This window comes from Glycine soja, chromosome 10 (genome assembly GCF_004193775.1).
Source record: "Glycine soja cultivar W05 chromosome 10, ASM419377v2, whole genome shotgun sequence".
Lineage (NCBI taxonomy): Eukaryota > Viridiplantae > Streptophyta > Magnoliopsida > Fabales > Fabaceae > Glycine > Glycine soja.
This window is the reverse complement of record NC_041011.1, coordinates 13,012,699-13,040,499: the sequence shown is the minus strand read 5'-3', so window position 1 is coordinate 13,040,499 and position 27,801 is coordinate 13,012,699. Positions and strand designations below refer to the sequence as shown.

At 34.9% G+C, this 27,801-nt stretch overlaps 1 protein-coding gene and 1 long non-coding RNA gene across 6 annotated transcripts; one reads left to right on the top strand and one right to left on the bottom strand.

Annotated features, from left to right (window-relative positions):
- Positions 1-6,636: 6,636 nt before the first annotated feature.
- Positions 6,637-14,503, bottom strand: LOC114370157. Of its 5 annotated transcripts, none has more exons than XR_003657777.1 (8): positions 14,093-14,503; positions 13,070-13,141; positions 12,630-12,671; positions 11,216-12,296; positions 10,961-11,132; positions 8,455-9,387; positions 7,317-8,366; positions 6,637-7,227 (listed from the first exon to the last, which is right to left on the bottom strand). It is a non-coding gene; the product is annotated as an uncharacterized LOC114370157 (long non-coding RNA). The 5 variants fall into 5 exon arrangements; XR_003657778.1 differs by having other exon boundaries at positions 7,317-8,562; positions 8,967-9,387; XR_003657776.1 differs by having other exon boundaries at positions 7,317-9,387.
- A 9,766-nt stretch (positions 14,504-24,269) lies between these two features.
- On the top strand, positions 24,270-26,781 carry LOC114370140 (probable 2-oxoglutarate-dependent dioxygenase AOP1). Its single transcript, XM_028327428.1, has 3 exons — positions 24,270-24,692; positions 25,037-25,361; positions 26,300-26,781. The coding sequence occupies exons 1-3, from the start codon at positions 24,316-24,318 to the stop codon at positions 26,519-26,521; spliced, it is 924 nt and encodes a 307-aa protein (XP_028183229.1). The 5' UTR covers positions 24,270-24,315; the 3' UTR covers positions 26,522-26,781.
- Positions 26,782-27,801: the final 1,020 nt, after the last annotated feature.

The following is a 27,801-nucleotide window of genomic DNA, read 5'->3' as shown; positions in this document are numbered from 1 at the left end:
TGTGGGTGGCATGTATTGGAGATGTAATGGTGTGAATTAGTAGGACTCACCAAGGCCAGACCTTGAGTTTTGTGAGCCCTTTGGAGGATTGACCAGGGAATGGTCCGACCAGGGTTTTGGGTGTCGTGCTCTTGCATACATGCCACTCGCCATTGGTGGCACCTACTGGAGACGTAGTGGCATGCTTTTGCATACATGCCACTCGTCGTGGGTGGCATGTACTGGAGTCATAGTACTTTGCTCGTGCGTACATCTCACTCACTATGGGTGGCATGTACTAGAGACTTAGTAGTATACTCATGCATACATGTCACTCATTATGGGTGACATGTACTGGAAACTTACTAGTATGCTCATGCATACATGTCACTCGTTGTGGGTGGCATGTACTGGATTCATAGTAGTGTGCTCGTGCGTCCATGTCACTCGCTATGGGTGGCATGTACTCGAGTCATGGTAGTGTGCTCGTACATGCCACTCCTTGTGGGTGACACGTACTAGAGGCGTGGTGGTCTTGCATACATGGCAATTATAAAGTGGCACACACTGGAGACTTAGTGGCATGCTCTTACATATATATCACTCGCTGTGGGTGACACGTATTAGAGACTTAATGAAGTACTCTTGCATACATGTCATTCCTTGTGGGTGACATGTACTAGAGACTTAGTGCTAGAAGAAGGGCTCACCAAGGGTGGTCCTTAGGTTTTAAGATCCTTGGAGCTACGACTATGGATGTTCTTGTCTTGATAAGAAAATTATGAAAAGAGCACAAGGTTCTACCCTCATATTTTCTTTATTTTACTATTGCTGGAACAATAGTCTCCTTGTCGATGGTTCCCTAACTTCAACGGGGATCATTGTGTCTATGCCATATGTGAGTCAGTAAGGAGTCTCGTTGGTTGTTGTCTGGGGTGAAAATTGGTAGGCCTAAAGTATACTAGGGAACTCATTTTTCCATAAACCCTTAGCTTTGTCGAGTCTAGTACGCATGGCCTTGAGGATGACTCTGTTAGCTACCTTTGCCTGACCGTTGGTCTGAGGATGTTTGATAGAGGTCACTAGGTGCTTGATGCCTAGCCTTGTTAGTAAATCTTCATAAGTCTGAGATTTCAATTTAGTGTCATTGTCCATGACAATGGCATATGGGAGGTCATACCTGCATATGAGGTGTTTCCAGGTGAATTTCTCCACCTCACTAGCCATAATTTCTTATAGTGGTTTTGCTTCTATCCACTTGGTGAAGTAGTCGATTGCAACCAGTAAGTATTTGACTACTCTTGGGATCTTTGGCAGTGATCCTAGTATGTCCATTCCCCAGATGGCGAAGGGCCAAGGGGAGCTCAGACTATGGAGATTTTTAGAAAGAGTGTGTGGAATGTATGCAAACTCTTGGCATCGCCTGTACCTCCTGGTAAAGTCGAGGGTGTTTGCCCTGAGTATTGGCTAGTAGAAGCCAGCTCGCACCACTTTGGTGGCAAGGGAGCTTCCTCTGGTGCGGAGACCACAAATCCCTTCATGAAGTGTTCTCATGACATAGTCTGTCTATTGATTGCTTAGGAATTTTGGTAAGGATGTTGTCAACCCTCTTTTGAATAGCTCTCTATCAAGGATGATGTAGTAATTGACTTTCCATTTGAGGCGTCGAGCTTCATTCTCGTTTAGTGGTAGTTCCCCCTGAATTAGGAAGTTCTTGTAGGGGTCATCCAGCTTGGTTTTTCCTCTTCTCTGGCCATAACTTCGTCAATATCTATGGTGGGAGCTTGGAACGTTCCCTGGATGATAGTCTTGAGATGCCCAACCTTCTTGGTGCTGGCCAGCTTGGAGAACAGGTCTGCTCTGGTATTGCTCTCCCTAAGAATATAGTACATTTTGAAGCATTTGAAATTATCGATGAGGGTTTTGGCAATGCCGTAGTACTTAAGCAGCACCATCTCTTTGGTCTGCTATTTATTGGCAACTTGTCCTTGGACAAGCTACGAGTCTATGTAGTATTATAGCCTTTTGGCTCCAACTCCTCTTGCTAGCTTCAGACCTATAATGAGCGCCTTGTACTCTACCGGATTGTTTGAGGCTCTGAAGTTGAGCTTGAGGGCTAGCTCTGGGTGGTATTGTCAAGGCCCTCGAGGATGATTCCTACCTCGCTTCCCTTTGTGTTGGACGCAACGTCCACATAGAGGTTCCACTAGTCTAGGGTGGTTTTGTCAATTCCAGTAAATTCTACTAGAAAGTTAGCCATGAATTGTGTCTTCATGGGGCCATAAGGCTCATAGTGGAGGTCGAACTCTAAAAGTTCGACGAACTAGGCCACCATCATTCTTGCAAGTTCAAGCTTTTGCAAAACTATTGGACAAGTGGCCTCAACAACTTAAGAGGGGGGTGAATTAAGTCTTACAAATTTCCTACTAACGAATTTTAACCCCCTTTTAAATTATATATGATAGGCTCATAATGCAGAAGAAGAAGAAGAAGCAATCAATTTAATAATGTTCTTTTAAATATGCAAGACAAAGTAAACTGCAATAAAATAACTGAGATAAGGGAAGAGAGAAATGCAAACTCAATTTATACTAGTTCAGCCACTTCCCGTGCCTACGTCTAGTCTTCAAGCAACCCACTTGAGATTTTTTACTATCTCTGTAAATTCTTTACAGACTTTGAACACACCTTGGGATCCCTCACCCTTGTGTTCAATATTCTCACAATCCAAGAGACAAACAATCTTTTGATTACAACTGAGTTTATGAGATGAATAGAAAGATTTCTCTCCTTTAGAGTAGATGATACAAATTGAAGATCCTAGAATAATTCTCAATAGATTTGCAAGTGTTTGGTCAATAGTTGTTTAGAGAGCATTTGACAATTAAGTTCTCTTAGAACATCTCTCTCCTTCTTTCAAAGTCAGACACACATATATATAGGCTCATTTTGTCTTTTCAAAATGGTTTGAAGATATGTGTCTTTTCAAAAGACATGTGTCTGACTTTTCAAAATGATTACAGAATTCTGATAATCAATTACACAGTTATATTTCTAAAGGTTCATGACTTTTCAAAGTGTTTTCTGAAGTGTCATTACTGGTAATCGATTACAGACATTTGGTAATTGATTACAAAATTTAAAATTCAAATTCCAAAATCCTTTTGAAAAGCCTATTTGCAATCTTGTCTCTTGTAATTGATTACAATACCTGGTAATCGATTACCAGTGCCTTTGACTTGTTGAAAATAATTTTTTTGAGGCCAAAACTAATCAACCAGTGAGATTCTTTTAACAAATAAACTAAGGCCTTTTTTTTCTTGATCTTGTTTGCTTGACCTTGAATTAATCTTAAAGCAATCTCTATTTGCTTAACCTTGAATGTTTGTTGAAGCAATCTTGTTTGATTATACTTTTGGCACCATCAAAAACTCAATTTATACATTCACATTCTCCCCCTTTTTGATGATGACAATCATTATCAAGTAAATTCTTTTTGGCATCACCAAAACCTGCATGATTCACAAAAATTTGCTTGATGGGGTAGTTCGTTTCGACTACCCCTTGATGACTCTAGAAGTAGGGCTTAAGTCGTCAGGTCGAGGTAATGAGTATTAGCGCCACCTTTTCTATCATTTGATAGCGCTTCTTGGCATCATGGAGTATGTGGCTGGTGAAATAAATAGGGAACTAGTGCTTCCCTTCCTCTTGTACGAGGGCTGAGCTAACATCTTCATCAGCTACTGAGAGATACAGGAGTAGGAGTACTCCTAGCCTGGGTCGGCTCAAAACTGGCGGTGTGGCTATGGTCTTCTATAAAGCTAAGAAATGTTGTTCGTAAGTCTCATCCCATAGGAAGGGCTCAGTTTGTAAAACAACTTCATCTTTTTGGCGAGCTTCGAGAGGAACTTGTACAGGGATGATAGCCTACCATTCAGCTTTTGGACTTCTTGGACGTTGTTCGGGCTACACATCTTCAGTATGGTAGTGCATTTGTCGGGGTTGGCTTCAATCCCCCAATTAGTGATCATGAAGCCGAGGAACTTGCCTCCGCCTATCTCAAAAGTACATTTTTCAAGGTTGAGGCGCATGTCATATTTGCAGAGTTCCCCCAAAGACTTTTTCTAGGTTTGCCACATGTTGGGCTATGCTTTGAGACTTGATGACCATGTCGTCCACATATACCTCGACATTTCGCCTGATCTGTTGTTTAAAGACTTGGTCCATCAGTCGTTGGTATATAGCACTTGCATTTTTTAGGCCGAAGGGCATGACCCTGTAGCAAAAGTTGGTGTCTTTAGTGATGAGTGTTGTTTTCTCCTCGTTTGGAGTGTCCATCCTGATCTGGTTATGTCCGGAGTAAGCATCCAGGAAGCCTAGCTTGTCGATGTTGGGCAGAGGGTATGCATCTTTGGAGCACACCCTGTTCAGATCAATGTAGTCAGTGTATATTCGTCATTTATCGTTGGCCTTTTAGACCATGATGATGTTGGTGAGCTAGGTAGAATACCTGACTTCTTTGATGAAGTTTGCATTGAGGAGTTTGTCAACTTTTTCTTTGACAGCTTTGCATCACTCTTCTCCCATCTTCGTTTTCTTCTGTGATATCGATTTGGCTTAGGGACATATGGCAAGTTTGTGGCAGATAATGCTGGGATGGATTCTCGACATGTCGGATGGCTACCAAGCAAACAAATTCGTGTTTCTGTATAGAACATTGGTGATGCGCCGGTGCTCATGGCTGGTGAGGTCCCTACTGAGTCGCGTACACTACCCGAGTTTAGGTCCAAGTTGTAGCTTGACAAGCTCTTTGATAGGTTTTGGGCCTCTGCCAGAGGTGTCGTCTCGCAGATCTATATCGAATTCATCGTCCAGGTTTGCTTGGTAGACGATCAAGGCTCGGTTGGGAGACCCTTCGTCCATGCTCATGACTTGAGTGCCTTCAGCCACTGTTGGGGGAGGCTTGGCAGGCTCCTTGGTGGAGGATAGGGTGCTACCTTCAGGCTCTCTGCATAGCATTATTGTGCTTGCTTTTGGTATTCCTTGATGGTTATAATCTCCCTAGTCACGATAAGGAATTTCATTTTCAAAAGTGACGTGGAAACTATGTTTCCAAGATCATTACGTGTCTTCCTGTTGATCAAAGCAAAATATAATGTGTCTCCATCAAGTAGATATCTTATTGTGAAGCTCCGGGAGAGCTTGCCTTGACTGAAGGTGGTCATTAAGTCCATATAGCCTCTGTTCTCTACTCTCTCGCTTGTAAAGCCAAGGAGTGGACCGGTGTAAGGGTGGACAGTGTCAAGGGAGACCTCGAGTCTCTGGAAAGTTTTCAAATACAAGATATCGGTAGAACTGCCCTGGTCGATGAGGACCTTGGACAAAATGAAGTTTACAATGATGATGGAGACAACCACGGGGTCGTTCTGGTTGACGGGGTTAATACCCTTGAAGTCCCTATCTGTGAAAGTGATAGAAGGGAGACTTCATTGTAATGGTGCATCGACAAAATTGATGTCGATGTCCCAAATGGCGTGAAGATGGCATTTTCGGGACTGGCTAGACTGTTTTCTATAGGAAAATCCACCCGTAATGGTGTTGATTACACCTCTGATCTGCTGGATGAGTTTCTGTTCTTGTGGAGCTTGTCGTTCACCCCGTTATTGCTAGTGTCTCTATCTTTCTCGGTTTTCTACTCTATCTCTTATACTATCTGCTTCATGGTTCCTAAGTTTCTCTTCTTGGTGTCCTTCGGATCTTGTTGGTGGTTGTCCGACCTTTTGACTAACTGGGCTAGGTACCCAGCTTGTATAAGCTCTTCTAACTTGTATTTTAGGGCCTAACAGTCTTCTGTGTTATGACCAATATCGCAATGATACCTACAGTATTTTATCACGTCTAACCCCGGCCTGGGAGGTTTTGTCGGGGGTAGTCTGATGGGTACCTCCAAATTGAAAGTTTCGTCTAGAATTGTAGTCTGATTGGTCGTTAGGGGTGTGTAACACTCGTACCTAGGCCCTTTTGGGAGAGGCTGTTCCGCTCTTTGACAACTGCAAAATTTATCAGCAAGTGTACTGAATCACAAGTAATATAAAACGGTAAGAATCGAGTATCGAATCACAGGGAGTTTGTTTCATTCGGAAAAGCGTTCATTCAATAAGTAGACATTTGTATAAAATCATGAAATGGAAATAAACACAGGATATAGTTGTAATTCTAAAGATAACTACAAAATTAACTAAGTAAATGCAAAAGATAAACAGATGATTAAAACGTTGGACCTTTCTACTGAGTGACTTGATGCAATTAAAGGTTTTTCTCTATTTAAGGTTATTTTTGTGTTCTATGATGAGGGCAAATACACCAAACACCGATTCTTCGCGTGAATGGGCTAATTCTATTTAAACCTCATTCTCGGATGTCTCGTCGAACTTAGCCTAAACGAATCGCATTACGATTACAACATATTAAAAACTAAATCCCTACACTCCGTGTCCAAACATACAGTTATCTAGCCATGCTCTATCCAGTTCTAAGGATTCAAAACATTTCCTAATGCTAAAAATTCTAACTTTACACACAAATGGGTGATCAGTCCACAAGCATGCAATAATTAAATGCAGATGGAAGCAATAAACACATCAAAACAACATTAAATATATAGTAAGAATATTTACATCAAGGCTCAACAGAAATTCCCAACAAAAGCTTTAGCCTTCCATGGCAAGTTATCACCTTTCAGTTACAATAGGAGGTTTTGAAAGCAAAATTCAGATTACACAGTGGTAGGGATGTCTCCTCCACCTCTAGGAACCTAAAAGTCACTCTAAAACCTAGAACCTAAAAATCACTCTAAAACCTAGAACCTAAAAATCACTCTAAAACCTAGAATCCTCTCACGTATATCTCTATTCTTTCACAAGCTAAAGACTCCTCTTTTCATGCCAACTTCAGCTTTTAAGGGCTTTCTATCCTCGAAGGCTCGCTTAGCGTCATTTTCGCGCTTAGCGCGAGTTAGTGATTTTTGGATGAGCGAGTCAGGCGCGCTAAGCGCCAGAAGAGACAAATGACTCGCTAGGTGAGCTAATGGCGCGTTGAGCGCGTGCATGCATGGAAGATTCTCTTCCAGATTCTCCTCACTCACTAAGCGAGCTGATGTCTCGCTTAGTGAATGTTACTCGCTAAGCGCATATGCCTCGCTTAGTGAGACACCAGCCAAAGCAACCTTCTTATTCTTCATCTTTTCACCTGAAATTGAAGTTGAAAACACATTAATTCACATTGAAGGGAATATCTACTGTGTAAAAATTAAACTAAACATAAAAATATGTACAAACCTACAAAAAGAACTATAAATTGGGGAAAAGACATAGATTTCATAGTGCTCTTCAATATAAAAGTTAGTCGTAAATGACGACTAACAGAGGCTAATGCTTGTCTGGCTTGTGCTTCTTGTTCGACTTGTGTAAGTCGGTCTTGGTGTTTCCTTCTCGCTTGTCACACTTTTGTCCTGCTTGTCTATCTTTATTCCTGAATCTAGACATTTCTTCCATCTAAATGTATCCCTTGGCTCGTTTACGCAACTCATCCATGCTACCAGGGTTTTTTTGCACAGACTATCCTCGAACTTGCCAAGCTGTAGGGCGAGGAGCATGGAATGCAATGCTACCTTCGGGTTAAGATTTCAAATCTGGACGACAGTGCGCCCAAATCTGTCCATGAATTTTTAAGGGACTCGTCATTTGCTTGTTGCAAACTGGCCCAGGCGGCCGAGGTCATGCAGTAAGATCTGTTGGTCACGTACTGTGCACTGAAGCATTCGACGAGGATGTCAAAGTTATCTATGAATCTTAGTGGGAGTCCAACATACTAGGTCATTGTTGTCTCCCGAGGGACGTTGGAAAGACACGACACAGAATCACATCGTCATTAGTGTATAGGTTCGCCTAAGTCAAGAAGGCATCTGGGTGCTCATGTGGATCTATGGTTCCGTCATACTGCTCAAGGTTGAGTGGTTTCCACCCCAAGGGTATGTCAGCCTCCCTAATGCGATCGATAAAAGGATGCTGATCAGTAGTCCACCCTGTTGGACGGTGCAAGTGGGAGAGACTTGAGTCACCTAAAGTGTTGATTGTGCGTCAGGGGTGTGATTTCCCTTGGGTGACCTCAAGCAATGTGTGAGTGAAGTGCTCTTCACCCTGGAGGCGTTTGATGCGAACCTCCAGCTGACCGTGGTCAGCCTTTAGCTTTCTCAGCTCCTCCATGTGGTGACACTCCATCTCTGCAATGCGGTTTTTGAGTTGTTGAAGAGTATTTATGTCTGTCATAGCTGCCGAATGAGAATAAGAGTCTTCAAAAGGGGTCTTCTTTTAAGGCTAGACCGAGTGCTAACCATGGATGAACAAGAGAAAGTTAACGAGAGACCATGGGATATTTTTTTATCGCAGCCTCACGGTGGACGCCAAATGTACTTACCAAAATCTAGAGCTGTCACACGTCAGGGTGGATGTTGCTAAGGTGGGCTTCTGGACTTCACATGTTGGCTTCGAGAGGCACCTTTGTTAAGAGAACAAGAGGAGGGACCTGCAAAACAAAAGACTTCGACCCTCAAGTAAGTATATGAGTTAAGAGACAAAGTAAGTATATGCTTAAATGTGGGCTCGATTGAGCGATAGACAAAGATGCGCACATGCGTGTTTGCTTGTGTGGTGGTGTGTGAGATGTGTTGAGGGTTCGATGGAACCTGATATTTATAGGAATGGAGCATATCTGCAGGTCCTTGTTTGTAGGGGTTGTTATAACTTTTGCTGTTAATTCTTGGCTTATAGTTAATAGTTGGTATCTTGTAGATAATGTTAGAGATAAATTGTAGGTTAGAGATAAAAGATAGTAGACAATTGTACCTTGTAGATAAGGTGTGGCTTTGTAAATAATTAACTACTTGCCAAGAGATAAAGAGATTCAAATATTAATAGGTTAGAGATAACCTGTCAGTTAAGGAGCCCGATTGCTAAAGATCAAGTGTCCATGCTCCTGTTTCAGGGCTGACGTGAAGGGTTGACACATGTCTCAGAGTGTCATATAAGGTGTCACTTGTATTTTGTGGACCCTAGACAGTACACTTGTAAAAGCATTATAAAAAACATGACATTACAATATTCCATAACAATAAAATTTTTGTCCTTAAAAATTTGCATACTAGGGAATAGATTTTGATACTCCTTACACATCTTGTCCTTAAGCTCCCATGTCGTGTCTCCCATAGTGTTACTCCACGCTACCTTGAGCCTCTCTATTTGATCATTTAATCCTCTATCTTTGCAGCCTAAGTCTCATTGGTCAAATCTTCATGCACTTGTATCGTGTCCAGTTCTAAGACGTGCGTAGGATCCGGAATAACTTCCTCAACTGAGAAACATGACATTACGAAAAGAATTATGAAAAGCATGATGTTGCAAAATTGATCAATAAAGTAAATCAATCTTTGAAAGATTTTTTTTAAACAAAAATGTAGTGAAAAAACTATTAATTTTTATTTAACTTTTACTTGAATTATTTTTTCTGTGATAAAAGTACTCTAAAGCTACAGTGCAACTTTTTTTCGTTGATAAAATTAATTTAAGGTTATAGTACAACTTTTAACAATATTATATTATAAAATATATTGTTTTAAAAGATATCATATTTTTATAATTATTTATTTTAGTTGTTAGTTTTGATACAATGTTAGTAGAAAGGATTGGAACTCATAACATGTCCCTCCCCCTTCTTCCTTCTCCCTTCAACCACCAAGTCAATAAATAATGTTATAACTCCATCATACTTATATAACTATTTTTTGAATCCTGTAAAAAAAAATATTTTTTGAATTAAATATTAAATAAACACATTTTCAAAGACATTTAATTTAATTAATTAAAAATTGGTAAATTAATCATTCAAAACAAAGAAACTTTAAATATATAATATTAATTTAATTGTTTCAAAATTTTAAATTCTAATTTGTATCATTGTTTTTTTTTTTTTTGCAAATTATCTATTGTGACTTTTAAAAAAATGAAAATAAATAAATAGGTGTATCATATATACTTTATAAGTATTTTTTCACTAAAAAGTTGGAATTAGAAATAGTTTTAAAAAAATTATTTAATTAACAAATAAATTTATTACAACTTTTTTCTACTATTTACTCCATAAATTTCATTCACGATTAATTGCCAACAAATTGAGAAAAGAATTATGTAATACAAAAAAAAAATAAAGTAATAAAGTAATCATAATTAATTAAATGTTAGCTCTTGTTAATCAAATGTTTCGTATTGCCATGGACATCATAATTAGATTAATAAAAAAAATATGTAACACCAAAATTAAGAATAAATAGAATAAAATAAAAAATTTAATGCAATTAATAAATATGAACTAATTTTTATAATTAATAACGGGATCAATGTTATTGTTTTGTATAAAGCTTTGGCTTAAAAATATAAATAATATATTAATTCACTACTGTAAAAAAGAGCTACAAAGACTGTTGTTAAGAACTTTTAAAGATGATTTTGAACCGTCTCTAAAGCCAACCTTGTTAAAAGTCAAGAATTTCAATGATGATTTCGTAAAAAATCATCTTAGAAAAGGATAACCTCCTAAGATGGTTTTTAGCTAAAAATCATCTTAGGAGATTATCCTTTTTTAAGACGATTTTTCAAATAACCGTCTTAAAATGTCTATTTTAAAAAAAAATAATGAAAATATTATTATTTAAAAATTTTATAAGCATTATTAAAAATATTATTTTTTAAATCAATAAATTTCATATTTCATGTACAGAAACATATAAAAATTTCATATTATTTTTAAATAAAAAATTCATGTTAAATAGCACAAATTCGGCAACAAATGAATTTTATACAATATGCCAACTTCTAACAAAAACAATAGTAATATTACTAGTTTTCAATAGTACTAATATAAACGTTACCTGCAATTATCATAGGTAAGATATTATCTTTGATCTCTTTGTCTGCTGGGACTCCATCCTCATTTAATTTATTATCTAAAAGTTGTTGAAGAAAATCTTCATGGTGAGTTGCAATTCCACTTCTTCTTTCACTTATATTCTTCTCCAATATGTTCACTATTCTTTTTCGAGCCTGCATTTTTCACTTGAAAGCTTAAATTAACATTTCAAAGTTTGTTTCAGCTAACGCTGAAATGATTAGTATATAATAATTACCTGAAGGCCTTTATAGAATCTGGTCCAGGGTAACCTCACGTATAATGTATGCTAGCATTGCTTCACACAAACGAGCAACCTCGTTATGCATCGTCACTAATTCATGGCCACTCTCGATGCTTATTAGCATCTTGCACATCGCCTTACAGGCCAGCTGCATTACCAAAGTTATCCATGTGTGTTTTAATTAAGTTAAAAGTGATTTGTTTAAAAAATTAATCTGAACTAAACGTGTACTAACATATATGAATTAATTAAATGAACTTTTTGGAAAAAATAAATAAAATTATCTTAAAAAATACAAGTATTATTTAAGTCGAATAAAATCATGTCCAGGTACATGTAGCCTGAAGAAGGAGTGAATCAAAGAGTTGAACGAAGGAAGACAAAGAATCTGTTGAGAACAAACGGAAGAGACGGTCGCGTATGAGTTTGTGATGCTGCTGTGCTGCACAGAGCAAGTTGTCGCGCCCAACCAACTCCGCGATTGATTTTATGTACCGACAAAGTCATACGTACTACATCCGAAGAACACCAATAGGATCTTATTGGTAGCTACTGCGTCTTCATATGCTTGCTTATAATCTCCACATGCATAAAGAAGAGGAAAACCAAGATATATCATGAGACCTGGATTAGTGTCAACTAGAGATAAAAACAGTATTCACCAATAGTGTTTATGATACAAAAAATTTCTAGAGAAAACCAAACATTAACAACACTGCTACTTAGAGAGTAACCCAAAGTTGATATGCAATAATTAGCAACACGTTGAATACTTAATTCAAAATGACCAAAAATGTAATTAACACCACCAATCTGAAAAACGGAATTAGTAAACCACAAGGAATGAACAACTGAAGCATTACCACACCAAATTCAGAGGAGATTGATTGATCAAAGGGTTTATAAGGTTTATTGAAACATTACTTCTAGTAGTGGTTGCAATTTCTTGTTTACTCTCTAGAGCCTATGGACAAAATAGAAATGCATCACAAACATTATCTTAGCAACTATCAAATTAATAATTAGATTAATTCAGCAAATCAAATTCTTCTCCATTGCATCCGAAAAGCTTCACCTACAAGATTGGTAAAATTCACAATTAAAAAACCTTACAAATTTAATTAATCATTTTTACAGCCTAAATAATAATCATAAAAATAAAATAATCAGAAATTTAGTTCAAATGCTATGTGCTAAATGTGAAAAATACAAGAATCATTTCTTAAAGGGGTTATATCTTTACTAGTATAACTTAAAAGATTATGTATAATAGAGCTGCTAAATATTTACTTCACCTCTCTACCACCAATGGCACTACAAAAAAAGGGGTTATATCTTTATAAGTTGCTAGTATAATTTAAAAGTATTATCTTGAGGAGTTAGTAATAAGGTTTCCAATGATGCAGACCTTGTAAATTTCTTCAAGAACCTGCTTGCTTTTATTGTCACCCTGTATTGATAACAGAAACTTGTACAAGTTAAATATAGCTAGACAAAAAGTTGAACCTTGATCTATTTATTTCAGTAAAACAAGGCTTAGTAACTCTTTAACATCCTGGGGAACTTTAGATGGCAAAGCCATTCTCTTTGCCTCTTTACTAGTATTAACTACATGAAATACATTTCTCTGTAAATGTATTTTTGAAGGTCAATTTCCAGTTCATAAAATACATAAAGATACTAACAAGGAAAACTACATATGGAGTCCTACTCTCAACTACAAATAGACAAAAGGCTTATGTTGCATTACATAGGATTAAAATTCACTTAGTGGTTAAGTTACAGAAACTATTCTTAAGGAGGAGAAAATGAAAACTATTTAAAAACAAAGACATCAATATTTGTTACCTCGTCCTTAGCATGAAATCTTGTCTGAATGAACATTGTGCATGTCACAAGTCCATCAAATGTAACCTTTGACTGCAAGAGAAATTATCAAATTTAAAATTGTTAAACACATTTAATCATGACAGCCAATATGTTCTAAATTTTCCTTGAAGCTGCCACTTTCAGCATGAAGTTTTATCACTTCACCAGGAAAATTACTGTAGAAATTAAGATAGTTTACGCAGCTTACAACTAATTACACAATGTAAGTTGTAATATGGAAATAATTCAAAATCCGATGAGGGAAAATTACAGGATATGAAAGTTGAAATCCTGATATTGGCAATTAGTAGTGGAATCCTGATATTGTTTTGCAAGCCCTAAATCAATTATATAAACCTGACAAGAACAAGGCATTATAATCCACAAGAAATAGATTTTTTTTTTTTGTTGAGGGCCTTGCCTTCATAGGCCTTTTCGAAAACCCGTGGGACACCAGCAAACAGTGTTGGCTTTAACTCCATTAAATCATCCCTCAGGGCGTTCAGATCCTTCAAGCAAACAATTCAAGAAATTCACAAAAATTTATAAATAAAAAACACAGAGAATATTTATGCTTCATGATAGTATCCATAGTATCATGTCAATAGTTAATAATACTACCAAGCAAATCCAGATTAACAACAAATTGGTGGACAAACATACTCCATGATAGTATCCAACAAATGCACCCTTACAGAAAAAGTACCTTTAAAAATTTATATACATATTGCAGAGAAAGCCATAATTAATCAATCTTGTATGTCTGATTAAAACTGGGCATACAAAAACTTCAACCTCGAAACCAGAAATTTGAGCTAGTTGACGTAAACATTGAACAAAATAATATTAATAGATGCAGTAGGGGAATCAACAGACATTCCAAAAAAAACCCTCCCCAATCAACGAAGCAAACTAAATAAATAAAATCCATCCATATCCCATACTCCAAACAAATTTACCAATCTCCAGCACCAAAATCTATTCTCGAAGTCTTTCTCGTACCCGAAATCCGTTCACTTTCCGCACGAAACACGCGTACGCGCACCAGGTTTGTCTTTGGCGCGTGGGTTCTTCCGCGACTCCTTTGACACTCATTGTCGTTGACCCTATGACAGTTGTTTCTTCTATGTTGTCACTGGCTCTGACGGCGCTGTAGTCGCCAGCGTGGCCGAACATTTGCAGTTATGGTTGGATGAGGCAACGTTGTTATTGCTTCTGGAGCCGCTGACCTTGGTGGCCGAAAAACAGAGGCCCGTGATCGAAGAATGGGACAGAGATCAAAGGAATAATGAGAATATATTATCATTCATTAGGATAGAGAGAAATATAGAATAAGAGGAAGCAAGGACGACGAAAAAGGGAAGAAGGTGGAGGGGGTGGTGGTCAAAAGAGACTTTTGAATGAAAGAAGAGAGAGATATTAAAGAAGACAAAAGATGAAAATAGGGTAGTGAGAGACTTCTCGTATTCCTTATTGTATTTCTGTATTCTACATCGGTTCTTTAAGAACCGTCTTTAAAAGTTTACAAAAATATACATCAATTTTTATATAACCATCATAAAACCTGCGTTGTAGAATATTTTATTTTGTAGTAGTGATTAAGACTATAATAAAGGACACATGCATATTACGCCCTACCAACTATAGTTGGTGTCTCCTTAATAAATAAATAAACTATAGTTGGTGGCAAAGTTAACTCTAAAATCTTCAACACATAATAATACTGGAACATGTGGGATTTAATTTTAAATACCAATGTTGATAATATATGGCTGAACGAGTCATTTAATTAACTAAAATCACTTATAAGAGGGACAACACTGACTTATATTGATCTTGGTAAAATGCATAGAGTTAGCAAAGGTGCACTAGAATAGGTAATTTAGTAACGTTGTTCTCATAAATTTCTGTTAAAGTCTCGTATATTCTCATTCTGATTTGTACCATTATGCCATGAGTGCTAGATCCTTAATCTTGCACTCAATAAATCAGAAATTGAACATAGAGTACTTCATGCAGAGTGAGATAATTTTGCACAGCATGGTTTAGAATCCCTTGTAGTATCATACCAGATAATTGATTCATTGCATATATACTCTCTTGCCTATGATCATTTCATGAATATATACCATCTTTAGCGTATTCTTTTCTCAAAATCAAAGAAAGTCTCTTGATACACCATTAGCTTGTTACAATCCTCCTGATAGTGGCGCATCTCTTTGTTTATTAGAAATCACTTGCTCTTTTCTATGCATATATAACTAAGTAGGCTACTAGCTAGATTGATATCAAAATCTGTGTTCAGTTCATTGGTTATTAGAACTTCATTTTTATAAATATCACATGAGATAATAAAGTATTGAAAATTGTTTTATATGGATAGATCTTTATTAGCGTATCAACTTGATATATTTGTGCGGGGAGAGTAACTGTTAAGTATATTTCCTACTGAGGAAAAATGACCGAGAATTCAGAATTTGGTTAATGAACTTCTGCAATCTGCACCAATAGAATTTAACTAATATCATGCGAACAACTTCTTTGAAAGTTACGTAACGGTCAATTAAGTTAAAGTTATTTATCTTATTATTTTAAAAATCCCTCCAATATCTTTTATTTTTCTTTATCTCTACTCCTATCTTATTATGAATCCTATTACACAGATTTAAATATATTTTTATTCATACAATTTAATTTTTTTTATTTTTGTTCCTGTATTTTTTTTATAAAATGTGTTTATTTTGTTTTTCATCTTTAAAATATTTTAAATAATATTTTTTTAATGTTCAAAGCATTTTTTTAATGTTTAAAACACTTTATTAAAAATAAAAAAAAAAAAACACACATTTTATAAGAATTAAAACAAAAAAAATAATTTATAGAAACAAAAATAAAAAAAATACTAAATCATAGAAAAAAAATATTTAAACTAATATTTTATTTTCTTTTTTCGTCCTCTCTTCTATAAAACACATTAGATTAGATGTTGATGTAACATTTTTCTTTATTTTTATACACCGTACCGTCATACCGTGCGTTGGATTTTATACTTGGATTACCAATATTATTATTTACTTTATTACTCAAAGCAGGTCAAGCACTTGGAAATGCACAGAACTTTCATTTAGCCTTCTTTAAACTTTTTTTAATTAAGGCACCCAGTAGTATGTAATAAGTTTTAACAAGAAGCTGAACTTGAGTTATATTCAATCCATGGTAGTTATCAATTATAAGGATAAATGAGACTGTACAGAAAGATACTACTCCTTAGCCTACACTCCAATAGTTGATACACCATTACAATCCAAAACTAGAAACAAACAAGTTATTTCAACATAGTACACAAGTAACTTTATATATATATAAATTTCCATCGGAGATTTTAAACGTATATAAAGTGAATATTTTTTTTTGCAATATGACCTATTTTATACTCAAGAGTCAATTAGAATTCGAATTTTAAAATACTTGATTAAAAAACACAAGTGAGTACTACTTGTGTAATGATTATTGATTTTCTATATATTTTATTTACACATGAAGATCTAGATGGAAGGAGACATAATTCTGGTGGCCCATATGACTTCGGTTTTGGCACTATAGCCTATGCATGCAAGGGCAAAGACCTTCATCATTAAGAACTTTCCCAGACAAAAATACAAGATTTACGTTCGGCAAGATATATTAGATAGGGACTGAAAAGCAATTATTAATTTATTAATTACTAGAATATCATTTTATAACTTAATTTTCTCCACGAATCTCTGGACCACCATAATGCGGACCATCTCCAATAATAAATATTAATTTTTTTATATTGGCATGATTTGTTTTAACTTACATATTATAAAATGAAATACTCCATAATGCTACTAGTTTTTCGATCATCTTCAAAAAAATTATTCCTTAATAATGTGTCTTATTTAAAGTCATGCATATACATATACTTTGTCAATATACGATGTTAATCTGGTCCCTGTTGGAAGCGCCAACAGCGTCCACGTTCACGTTCCAAATCTTTTATTATATTTTATTTTATTATTTTGGAACATTTAGTTATTTTGAATTTGATTCATTTTTCATTCACATTCAACCCATATCTTTGTAATATATTTGCAACCACCTTCAGTAACAAATCACGTACGCATCATTTATCTCACGTACTAATAACTTCCTATCTCACGTTCTGATAACAAGTTGAGAGCTCTGTGATGGACAGACTCTATAAATAGGATGGGGTGCTCTCAGTTTTGTATCACCAAATCCACTTCTCTATTCAGAAAAAATACACCATCTATTCAGAGTGAGTAAGGGTCTGAAAGAACAAAACTGTCTTTCAGGTTCGTGTGTGCGTCGCTTCCCGTTCAATTTGCAATGACTGGAGGTACGCTCGTAATATATTTAATTTCCGCTGTTTGATCTAAATATGTCATTTAAATTTATTTGCATGTTTAGATCAGTATATGTTTATTTTTACATTTGGTATCAGAGCCACATAATACCTCTGTCTTGCCTTTATTATGCTTTGTTCAAATAAAGAAGAAACATGAACATTCAGCGTTAAGCAAATTTTTTTTTTAAAATATTAAAAGTTGTGGCTGAATTTAATATTTAAATATTAAAAGTTTGAACCTCTTTGAGAGAGCGTAGAAGGGAAGCAAAGTTAACTTTTATATATTAAATAATCTGTTGAAAGGACTCCCTCGCCCTGCAAGCATGAAAGGACTCCCTTTGCCGCTAAGCTACTGCAATTTAATTGTTTATTAACTGCAGTTCATGTGTATTTATAACTTATGAAGGATAAATCATTTATGCACAAACGGTTTAAAATTGTGTGTTTCTAAGTTATGTTGAACATGCAATATTATGTTAAATACTGGTATGCATTGGATTTGATCCTTTAAAGTTTATTACATGTTGAATGGATATGCGTACAATGTTATTTTGAATTGGTATACATGTAATTTTTATGATTCAATATTGAACACATTTGCATTATTAAGTATGTTTATGCAAAGATTATTTTTGAATGTTAAGTGATTAATATAATTTTATTAAATTAGAGAATAGCCACAACATCTTTAATTGAGTAAAATTATATGCTAAATTTATAATCACATTAGAAATATTAATTATGATTAATCATATGTAATGTGATGAAATCTACCAACAGGAATTTTGTTATATTTGTATGATTAATTAGGATAAAATATTAAATTATATTTCTTAATTTACCCACAGGAATTAAGGAAAAGAACATGATTTAATAGTTTTATCATAAAGTTGCATGATGAATCTAATTGAGTAGGACTTTAGCTAACATACAAGTTTTGTGTCACTAGATTCATATATTGAGATATGATTTGCATTGACAAAACATGACATTTGTTTAGTCTCAAATTTTCTTAATGAGCATGTGTGTTTGTTTGCAGTTTCACAATCTATGAATATTTCTTGTGACCTTCCCATTTTGAAAGGTGATAATTATAAGGTTTGGAAGGAAAGAGTTCTCCTTCATTTGGGCTGGATGGATATTGTGCTATAAGGAAGGATGAGCCACCGGCTATTACTGAAACTAGCGAACCTGATGCTGTTGATCTTTATGAAAAGTGGGAGAGATCTAATCGTCTCTCCGTTATGTTCATAAAAACCAACATATCAGCTAGTATCCGGGGTTCAGTTGACCAGCATGATAAGGTCAGAGATCTGTTGAAAGCCATTGATGAACAGTTTACGACCTCTGAGAAGTCGCTTGCTAGCACACTCATTATGCAATTCTCTTCCATTAAGCTTACTGGAACGAGGGGTGTGCGTGAACATATCATGCGCTTAAGGGACATAGTGGCTCAGTTGAAAACCCTGGAAGTTACCATGTCTGAATCCTTCCTGGTACATTTCATTTTGTGAACCCTACCTCAACAGTATACACCCTTCAAAATCTCCTACAACACACATAAGGATAAATGGTCTATTAATGAATTGATGACCATGTGTGTTCAAGAAGATGAGAGATTGATAATGGAAGAGGGTGAGAAGGTAAATTTGACTACTTCTACTTCTGGAAAGGATAGGAAGAAGTCTGTAGGCACCAATAAAGGAAGGATTCCGACTCAACCAACAATTAAAAAGGAGTCAAAGTGTTTCTTCTGTAAAAAGAAAGGACACATGAAGAAGGACTGCCTCAAATTTAAAAGTTGGTTTGAGAAGAAAGGTACACCATTGACTTTCGTTTGCTATGAATCTAATATGATTAATGTGAATCATAATACATGGTGGATTGACTCTGGTTCTATAATCCATGTTTCTAATACCTTGCAGGGTATGAAAAGCCTAAGGAAGCCAGTGGGAAGTGAGCAGTGCATCTACTCAGGGAGTAGGATGAGCTCGCATGTAGAGGCCATTGGAACGTGCGTCTTAGTTTTAAGTAGTGGCTTTAAATTACATTTGGAGAAAGTTTTTTATGTTCCTAGTTTCTGTAAAAACTTAATTTCTGTTTCTAAACTTGCACCTTTGGGATTTTATTTTAATTTTACAGACTTTGGTTTTAATTTACTAAATAAATCTGAAATTATTGGTTGTGGTCAATTGGTTGATGGTCTTTATTCAATTGAATTGAAAAATGACGCTACTTCTATGCACGTTTCTGTTGGGTTAAAACGATGTATTGTGAATGAAGAATCCTCTATGTTGTGGCACCGGAGATTAGGACATATCTCTATTGAGAGAATCAACTGATTAGTAAATGAAGGAGTACTTAGTACTTTGGATTTCGCTGATTTTGAGACTTGTGTAGATTGCATTAAGGGTAAGCAAACTAACAAGTCTAAAAAGGGTGCAAATAGGAGTTCTAATTTATTAGAAATCATACATACAGACATATGTTGTCCAGACATAGATGCAAATAGTCCGAAATACTTCATAACTTTTATAGATGATTATTCACGATATATGTATCTCTACTTACTTCATTCTAAGAATGAAGCTTTAGATGCCTTTAAAGTTTTTAAGGCTGAAGTTGAGAAACAATATGGAAAACAAATTAAGATCGTGAGATCAGATAGAGGTGGGGAGTACTATGGTAGATACACAGAGGATGGACAAGCACCAGGTTCATTTGCGAAATTTCTTCAAGAACATAGGATTGTTGCCCAATACACTATGCCTGGTTCTCCGGATCAGAATGGTGTGGCAGAACGAAGAAATTGAACCTTATTAGACATGGTGAGAAGCATGAGGAGTAATGTAAAGTTTCCTCAATTTTTGTGGATTGATGCTCTTAAGACGGTTGCGTATATATTAAACCGAGTTCCAACCAAGGTTGTCTCAAAGACACCTTTTGAGTTATTCAAGGGTTGGAAACCAAGTTTGCGACATATACGCGTTTGGGGATGCCCATCTGAAGTAAGAATTTATAATCCACAAGAGAAGAAACTAGACCCTAAGACTATTACTGGATATTTCATTAGATATGCTGAAAGGTCTAAAGGGTATAGGTTCTATTGTCCATCCCACAACACTAGGATTGTGGAATCAAGGAATGCAAAGTTTCTTGAAAATGACTTGATTAGTGGGAGTGATCAATTTCAGAACATTTCTTCTGAAAGGGATCACTATGAAGCTGAACCTTCTGGGACAAGTAATAGGTTGGTAGTCATTCCCACCCCTCAAGTTAAAATGGGTGTTAGACAACCAGTGATTGAAGTTCCACCAGCTGTTGAAAGTGATCATGTAGATCAAGTTGTTTGTGAGGAACAACATGATGATATTGAACAAACTGGTGAAGAACCAGTTGAAAAAGTTCCTTAGCAAGATGACCAAACAACATTAAGAAGATCTACTAGAGTAAAAAAGACAGCAATTCCTAGTGATTATGTAGCGTACCTACAAGAATCAGACTACAACATTAGAGCCGAAAATGATCCTAAGACGTTTTCACAAGCCATGAGTTCTAAGGACTCAAATTTGTGGTTTAATGCTATGAGAGATGAGATGGATTCTATGGCATCTAACCAAGTTTGGGATCTCGTTGAGTTGTCTGTTGGTGTAAAAGCCATTAGATGTAGATGGGTCTTCAAAACAAAGAAAGACTCAGAAGGCAACATTGAGAGACATAAGGCAAGACTTGTTGCTAAAGGATTCACTCAAAGAGAAGGAATTGATTACAGAGAGACCTTTTCCCCTGTATCTAAGAAAGACTCTCTTCGAGTAATTTTGGCATTAGTAGCTCATTTTAATCTTGAGCTGCATCAAATGGATGTGAAAACGGCGTTCCTGAATGGTGATCTAGAAGAAGAGGTTTACATGAAACAACCTGAGGGATTCTTATCTAGTGTTGGTGAGCACTTAGTCTGCAAGCTTAATAAGTCCATCTATGGATTGAAACAAGCCTCCCGTCAGTGGTATTTAAAATTTCATGAGGTCATTTCTTCATTCGGCTTTGAAGAGAATGTCATGGATCACTATATATACCAGAAGGTCAGTGGGAGTAAGATTTGTTTCCTTGTATTATACATAGATGATATTCTGCTTGCGACTAATGATAAGGGTATGCTATATGAGGTGAAACAATTTCTCTCAAAGAACTTTGATATGAAGGATATGGGAGAGGCATCTTATGTCATAGGCATAAAGATCCATAGAGAAAGATCTCGAGGCATTTTAGGCTTGTCTCAAGAAACCAACAAAGTTTTAGAGATATTTAATATGAAAGATTGTTCACCAAGTGTAGCTCCCATTGTGATGGGTGACAAACTTGCTTTGAGTCAATGCCCCAAAAATGATTTTGAGCGGGAACACGTGAAAAATATTCCATATGCTTCAGCAGTTGGAAGCCTTATGTATGTTCAGGTTTGCACTAGACTTGATATTGCATTCGCTGCTGGAGTCTTGGGAAGATATCAAAGTAATCCAGGTATTGACCATTGGAAAGCTGTAAAGAAAGTGATGAGATATCTTCAAGGAACAAAGGATTACATGCTCATGTACAGACAAACTGATTGTCTGGAAGTGATTGGCTACTCCGACTCAGACTTTGCTGGTTGCGTTGATTCACGAAGATCAACATCTGGTTATATTTTTATGTTAGCCAGTGGAGCTGTATCTTGGAGAAGTGCCAAACAAACCTTGACTGCTACTTCCACTATGGAGGCTGAGTTCGTTTCTTATTTTGAGGCTACCTCGCATGGTGTATGGTTGAAGAGTTTCATGTCTGGCCTGAGAGTTGTGGACTCTATTTCTAGGCCATTAAAGTTGTATTGTGACAACTTTGCTGCAGTGTTTATGGCTAAAAACAACAAAAGTGGAAGTCGAAGTAAGCACATCGACATCAAGTACTTAGCCTTAAGAGAACGTGTTAAAGAAAAGAAAGTGGTCATTGAACACGTTAACACTAAGTTAATGATTGTCGATCCTTTAACTAAAGGCATGCCACCAAAGAATTTTAAGGATCATGTAGTACGAATGGAACTTGGTTCCATGATGTAATTTCATTGTACGTACATTTGTTATTTTCAATGAAACTCTTATTCAGTTAGATATTTTCTCATATGGTTTTGTGCACATATTTATTTATTTCGAGAAAAATCATTCGGTTTAGATATAGAATAAACATATGGTTTATTTATTAAGTTGAGAGCTAGTGTTGAGAGACTTGATATATTGTGGTACATGGAAGATACTACTCATCATCAGAGGACCTATCGCCATGACTCATATAATATGTTTCTTGTTACAGTTGATGTTGGGATAAATGGACCAAGTGGGAGAATGTTGGAAGCGCCCACGTTCACGTTCCAAATCTTTTATTATATTTTATTTTATTATTTTGGAACATTTAGTTATTTTGAATCTGGTCCATTTTCCATCCACATTCAACCCATATCTTTGCAATATATTTGCAACCACCTTCAGTAACAAATCACGTACTCATCCTTTATCTCACGTACTGATAACTTCTTATCTCACGTACTAATAACTTCCTATCTCACGTTCTGATAACAAGTTGAGAGCTCTGTGATGGACAGACTCTATAAATAGGATGAGGTGCTCTCAGTTTTGTATCACCAAATCCACTTCTCTATTCAGAAAAAATACACCATCTATTCAGAGTGAGTAAGGGTCTGGAAGAACAAAACTACCTTTCAGGTTCGTGTGTGCGCCGCTTCCCGTTCAATTTACAATGGCTGAAGATACGTTCGTAATATATTTAATTTCCACTGTTTGATCTAAATATATCATTTAAATTGATTTGCATGTTTAGATCAGTATATGTTTATTTTTACAGTCCCAATTTGATATTGTTGTTAGGAATTTGGTCACATTGGATACATATTCTATAAAAGTATGTATCAAAATATATATCAGGTAATAAAGTTCTCTTTAACCAGTGAAACCAATAATTAAGAAAGATAGACATATCAATCATATAAATATATGGGTTTTGAAGGAAGTACAACTTATGCTTTCTGTTCTAGATTTTACCATAGAAACTGTTCAAGATTCCCCTCCACGAAAGCGTGGGTACAGATAAGGAAGCAACACTAGAGGGAACTCAAAGTTTAGCAGAAAAATGTGGCCTAACGGAAATGATCAGTTTAAACCATTCTACTAAAAATAGATCGACACTTTAATTTTAAGCACCATTTCAAATCTTAATCGGCAGTAATTGATATTTTTATAATTTTTAACATACCAAATGAATTCAATTCAATTCCCTTTGATCAACAAAAAATTTCTATATATAATTGATCTTAAGCATGGTTTTCAATTCCGGTTGCGGTGAGTTACAAAACATTTAAGTTGCAAGCAATTGAGAAAATGTAACTGATGTAGCTGCAATTATGGTCGTGATGTAGCTGCGGTCACTCGAAAACAACATTGCGGCCACAATTACAATTGTGGACCTCAATTTAACATCATGGTACCAATAGTTATTAAATGTCATTATCCAATTAAATCATGGTTTTCATATCTTTAATATTTTATTCCTTAATTATGTGTTTTATTTGAAGTCATATACATACTTTGTCAAAATATGGTGTACATGTTATCTGGTCCCATTGTTGTTAGAAATTGGTCCCAATATTGGGTACATATTCTATAAAAATCGTATCTAATTAATATATAATTAAATAGACATGAAGGACAGCCTATTCTATAAAAGTCATAATTAATATGTATGTTCTCTTTAACCAGCGAAACCAATAATTAAGAGAGATAGGCATACGATGGGTTCTGAAGGAAAACCTATGCTTCCTGTTCTAGATTTCACCATAGAAGATTTGAAGCCAGGGACCAATTCCTGGTTATCAACATGCACAAGTGTGCGCCAAGCATTTGAGGAGAATGGTTACTTTGTTGCTGTGTATGATAAAGCTTCTATTGAGCTACAAAATGGTGTATTTGGCTCCATGAAGGAGCTGTTCGATCTCCCAACAGAAACCAAACGAAGAAACATATTTGAGGGCATGCCCTTGAAAGGCTACGTTGGACAGCACCCCAAGATTCCCCTCCACGAAAGCATGGGCATAGATCCGGGAACAACACTAGAGGGAATTCAAAGTTTCGCAGAAAAATTGTGGCCTCATGGAAATGATCAATTTTGGTATGGTACATACCCGTATAATTTACTGTCTTTTTTTTTTCTTTTCTTTTTTCTTATAGTCATGTTATCAATGTGAAGTATTGATCGGTTTGATCGATAATTAATTTTTATTAAGAAACCTGAATAATCACTTTAGTGGAATGTCTCTTTCCAATGATATTTTTTCATCCACACGATTTGAATCTAAAATTTTATTTAAAAAGATAAAGTTTAGTTCTACTTAGACCAAAAACTTATGGATTATAATTTCTTGCTTATGATGAATCAATTATTTTACCGCATGGTTTTATGATTAAATACTAAAATGTTTTTATTACCTTCTTTCTTGTTGTGGATTTATCTAGTAAATATATATTTGAATATGCAAAGGTAGCTGAAGTATTGAATCGGATGGTGGTGAGAATGATATTTGAAAGTTATGGTCTTTTGGAGCACTATGACACATTCATAGGGTCTACAAATTATCTCCTTAGGCTTTTGGCACACAAAGCACTCGAACAGAATGAGCCTCAACTGGGTTTTGTGGCTCACACTGACAAAAGCTTCACAACTATTCTTCATCAAAATCATGTCAATGCACTCATGGTGGAGACAACGAACGGTAACTGGATTGATGTTGATTTCTCTTCACCTACTTCTTTTGTTGTAATGGCTGGTGATGCACTCATGGTGAGAATAAATTTCGACTACTTTATAGCTTAATTTTCGGGATATGTAGGCTATTTAATTATTTTTGTCTTGTTTCTTTAGACTTGAAGCTTAACTTTTATAGTTCAAGAGAGTCAAGGCAACCAACAAAAGGGACTTGACTTAATTAAGTTATTTTTATATTAGATGGGATATGAAGATTGTATTTACAGAAATGTTTATTTGAATAAAATAATTTTTATACACTGTGAGGATAAAATAATTTTACACTATCATTTAATCATAAATCACCATTTGAATTACTTTAAGATAATTATTTTAAAAGTTAACAAACTTATTTATCATATATGATAAATTGTGATTTGATGACTCTATAAAACATTTTACACTCTTAATATATAATCATTTTTTCTCTATTATTATTATTATCATCATATTACTTTTTCATAGCTCAATGCATTTTATATTTGATGTTATATTTGTCTTTGTCCTTGATCATCTTATTTGTCTTTTTCTTTTTAAAAAAACATATAACAAAAAGTAGTTAACCAAATTTATTTTCATGTTTTAATTGTAATCTTTATGAAAAAAAGGGGAGAAATTATATGATATGAAGTTGTTCCAACTTAATTAGTAGTCTTAAATTTGAGACCTATATGTAGTAACTATAAAAATTTGAAGGGTGAGTTTGGTCACTTATGTTAATTCTTCTCAACTTGAATAAGATTGTCATATTGATAGTATTTATCAAAAAAAAAAATCAAAAAGAGTAGTTGGGAATATTTAGACTGTCATTCCCTCTAAGTTGAAAATTCAAGAGTTGATGCCTTTGGCATTTTACATTTTACATAATTTTACTTGGTAGTCACTAGAAAATTTGTAGTAAAAAAAAAAAGACTAGAAAATTCATGTCATGAAATTGTTATGAATTGATTATCCAATTTGGTTTATATATACAGGCTTGGAGCAACGACAGAATAAAGTCCCCTAATCATATGGTTATGATGAATGGGAATGAAACAAGGTACTCTCTAGGCCTGTTTGCCTTCTACAGAGGAATTCTGAAAGTACCTGAAGAGCTAATTGATGAAGAACATCCATTGCAATATAAGCCGTTTGATCATCTTGCATTACTAAACTTCACTTACAGTGCTAATATGAAAGCCTATTGTGGCGTGTGAAAAGCTTGCCAAGGTTAAACTTTCAGCAAACTGTGTGATATGTATTTCATATAGTTCTTCCTTTGCAAATAGCTACACTAAACTTTGGTTGTGATGTGATATTTATTATCTGGTCAGTTATGTATTCTAGATTTGGCTTGTATTATAAGTGCTTTCCAAATAAATTGCTGAATGTTTATCATCGTGTAAATGATGTTGTATTAAAACTCTGTATATCGGTGCGGCTAAGTTGCAGTTTTAAGATCCTTTTTAATTTTTAATCCGTGATTTTGTTTTTTTATCTTTATTTTTATTTTATTGTAGTCCTATATTTTAGAAATTTTTTAATTCAGTTACAATTTTCAATTTTTCAAATATTAATTTTTATTTTTTATATTTTAATTAATTAATTATTTCTTTATGCTACTTTAAATAAATATGTCACATCTAAGATTTAATTAAACAAAAATAAAAGAATTAGGATTAAATAATCTTTTGGTCCTTATAAAATAGGATGTTTTTTTAATTTATTTTAGTTCTTTAATATTTTGTTTTACTCCTAATTTTTTTTGTTTTGTTTTACACTACTACAAAAATATTCAACATCGATTGAAAAAGTCATCTGTTCTGAAACCAATGTTGACATATACCTGATAATATTGGTTATCAAAAAACTAATGTTACTTGTTCTTCGTAATAATATTTCTATCATATTTTTACATCGGTTTTGCTCTAAACTGATGTAGAAAGTAGTTGTTCTATATCTGGTTTTAACAAAACTGATGTTGAATACTAGATTTATATATCGGTTTTAGTTATAACCAATGTTGAATAATTACTTTTTACATCAGTTTAAACTAAACCAATGTAAACTATCCAATTTTTAAAAAGATTATTTTTTTTTTGTTTTTAGAATAAACTCAACCTGCAATTAAAAAGATATTAGACCCAAGCAGTTCTAATGATTCAATATATATTTATATTAGAATTACTAATACATTCACAAATTGTTTCATGTTAATAGTTGATACAAATCATGTTTACAATTCTAATTCAAATCAAAACTTTGCTAAAATACAAGTTATATTATTCTAAGCATTCAATGCTCTGTTTATAATGGCGTTGGATCCATAAAACTCTGCAACATATATACAATAATCATAAGTTAATTTACATTATATAATGGAAAGTTTAATATATTAGAGTCAATAATTATTTCCCTTAAGACTTTTTTAAGTTAATGAAACTTACAATTTGTAAAACTTATTTCCCTTGAGACTTTTTCAAGTAAATGAAACTTA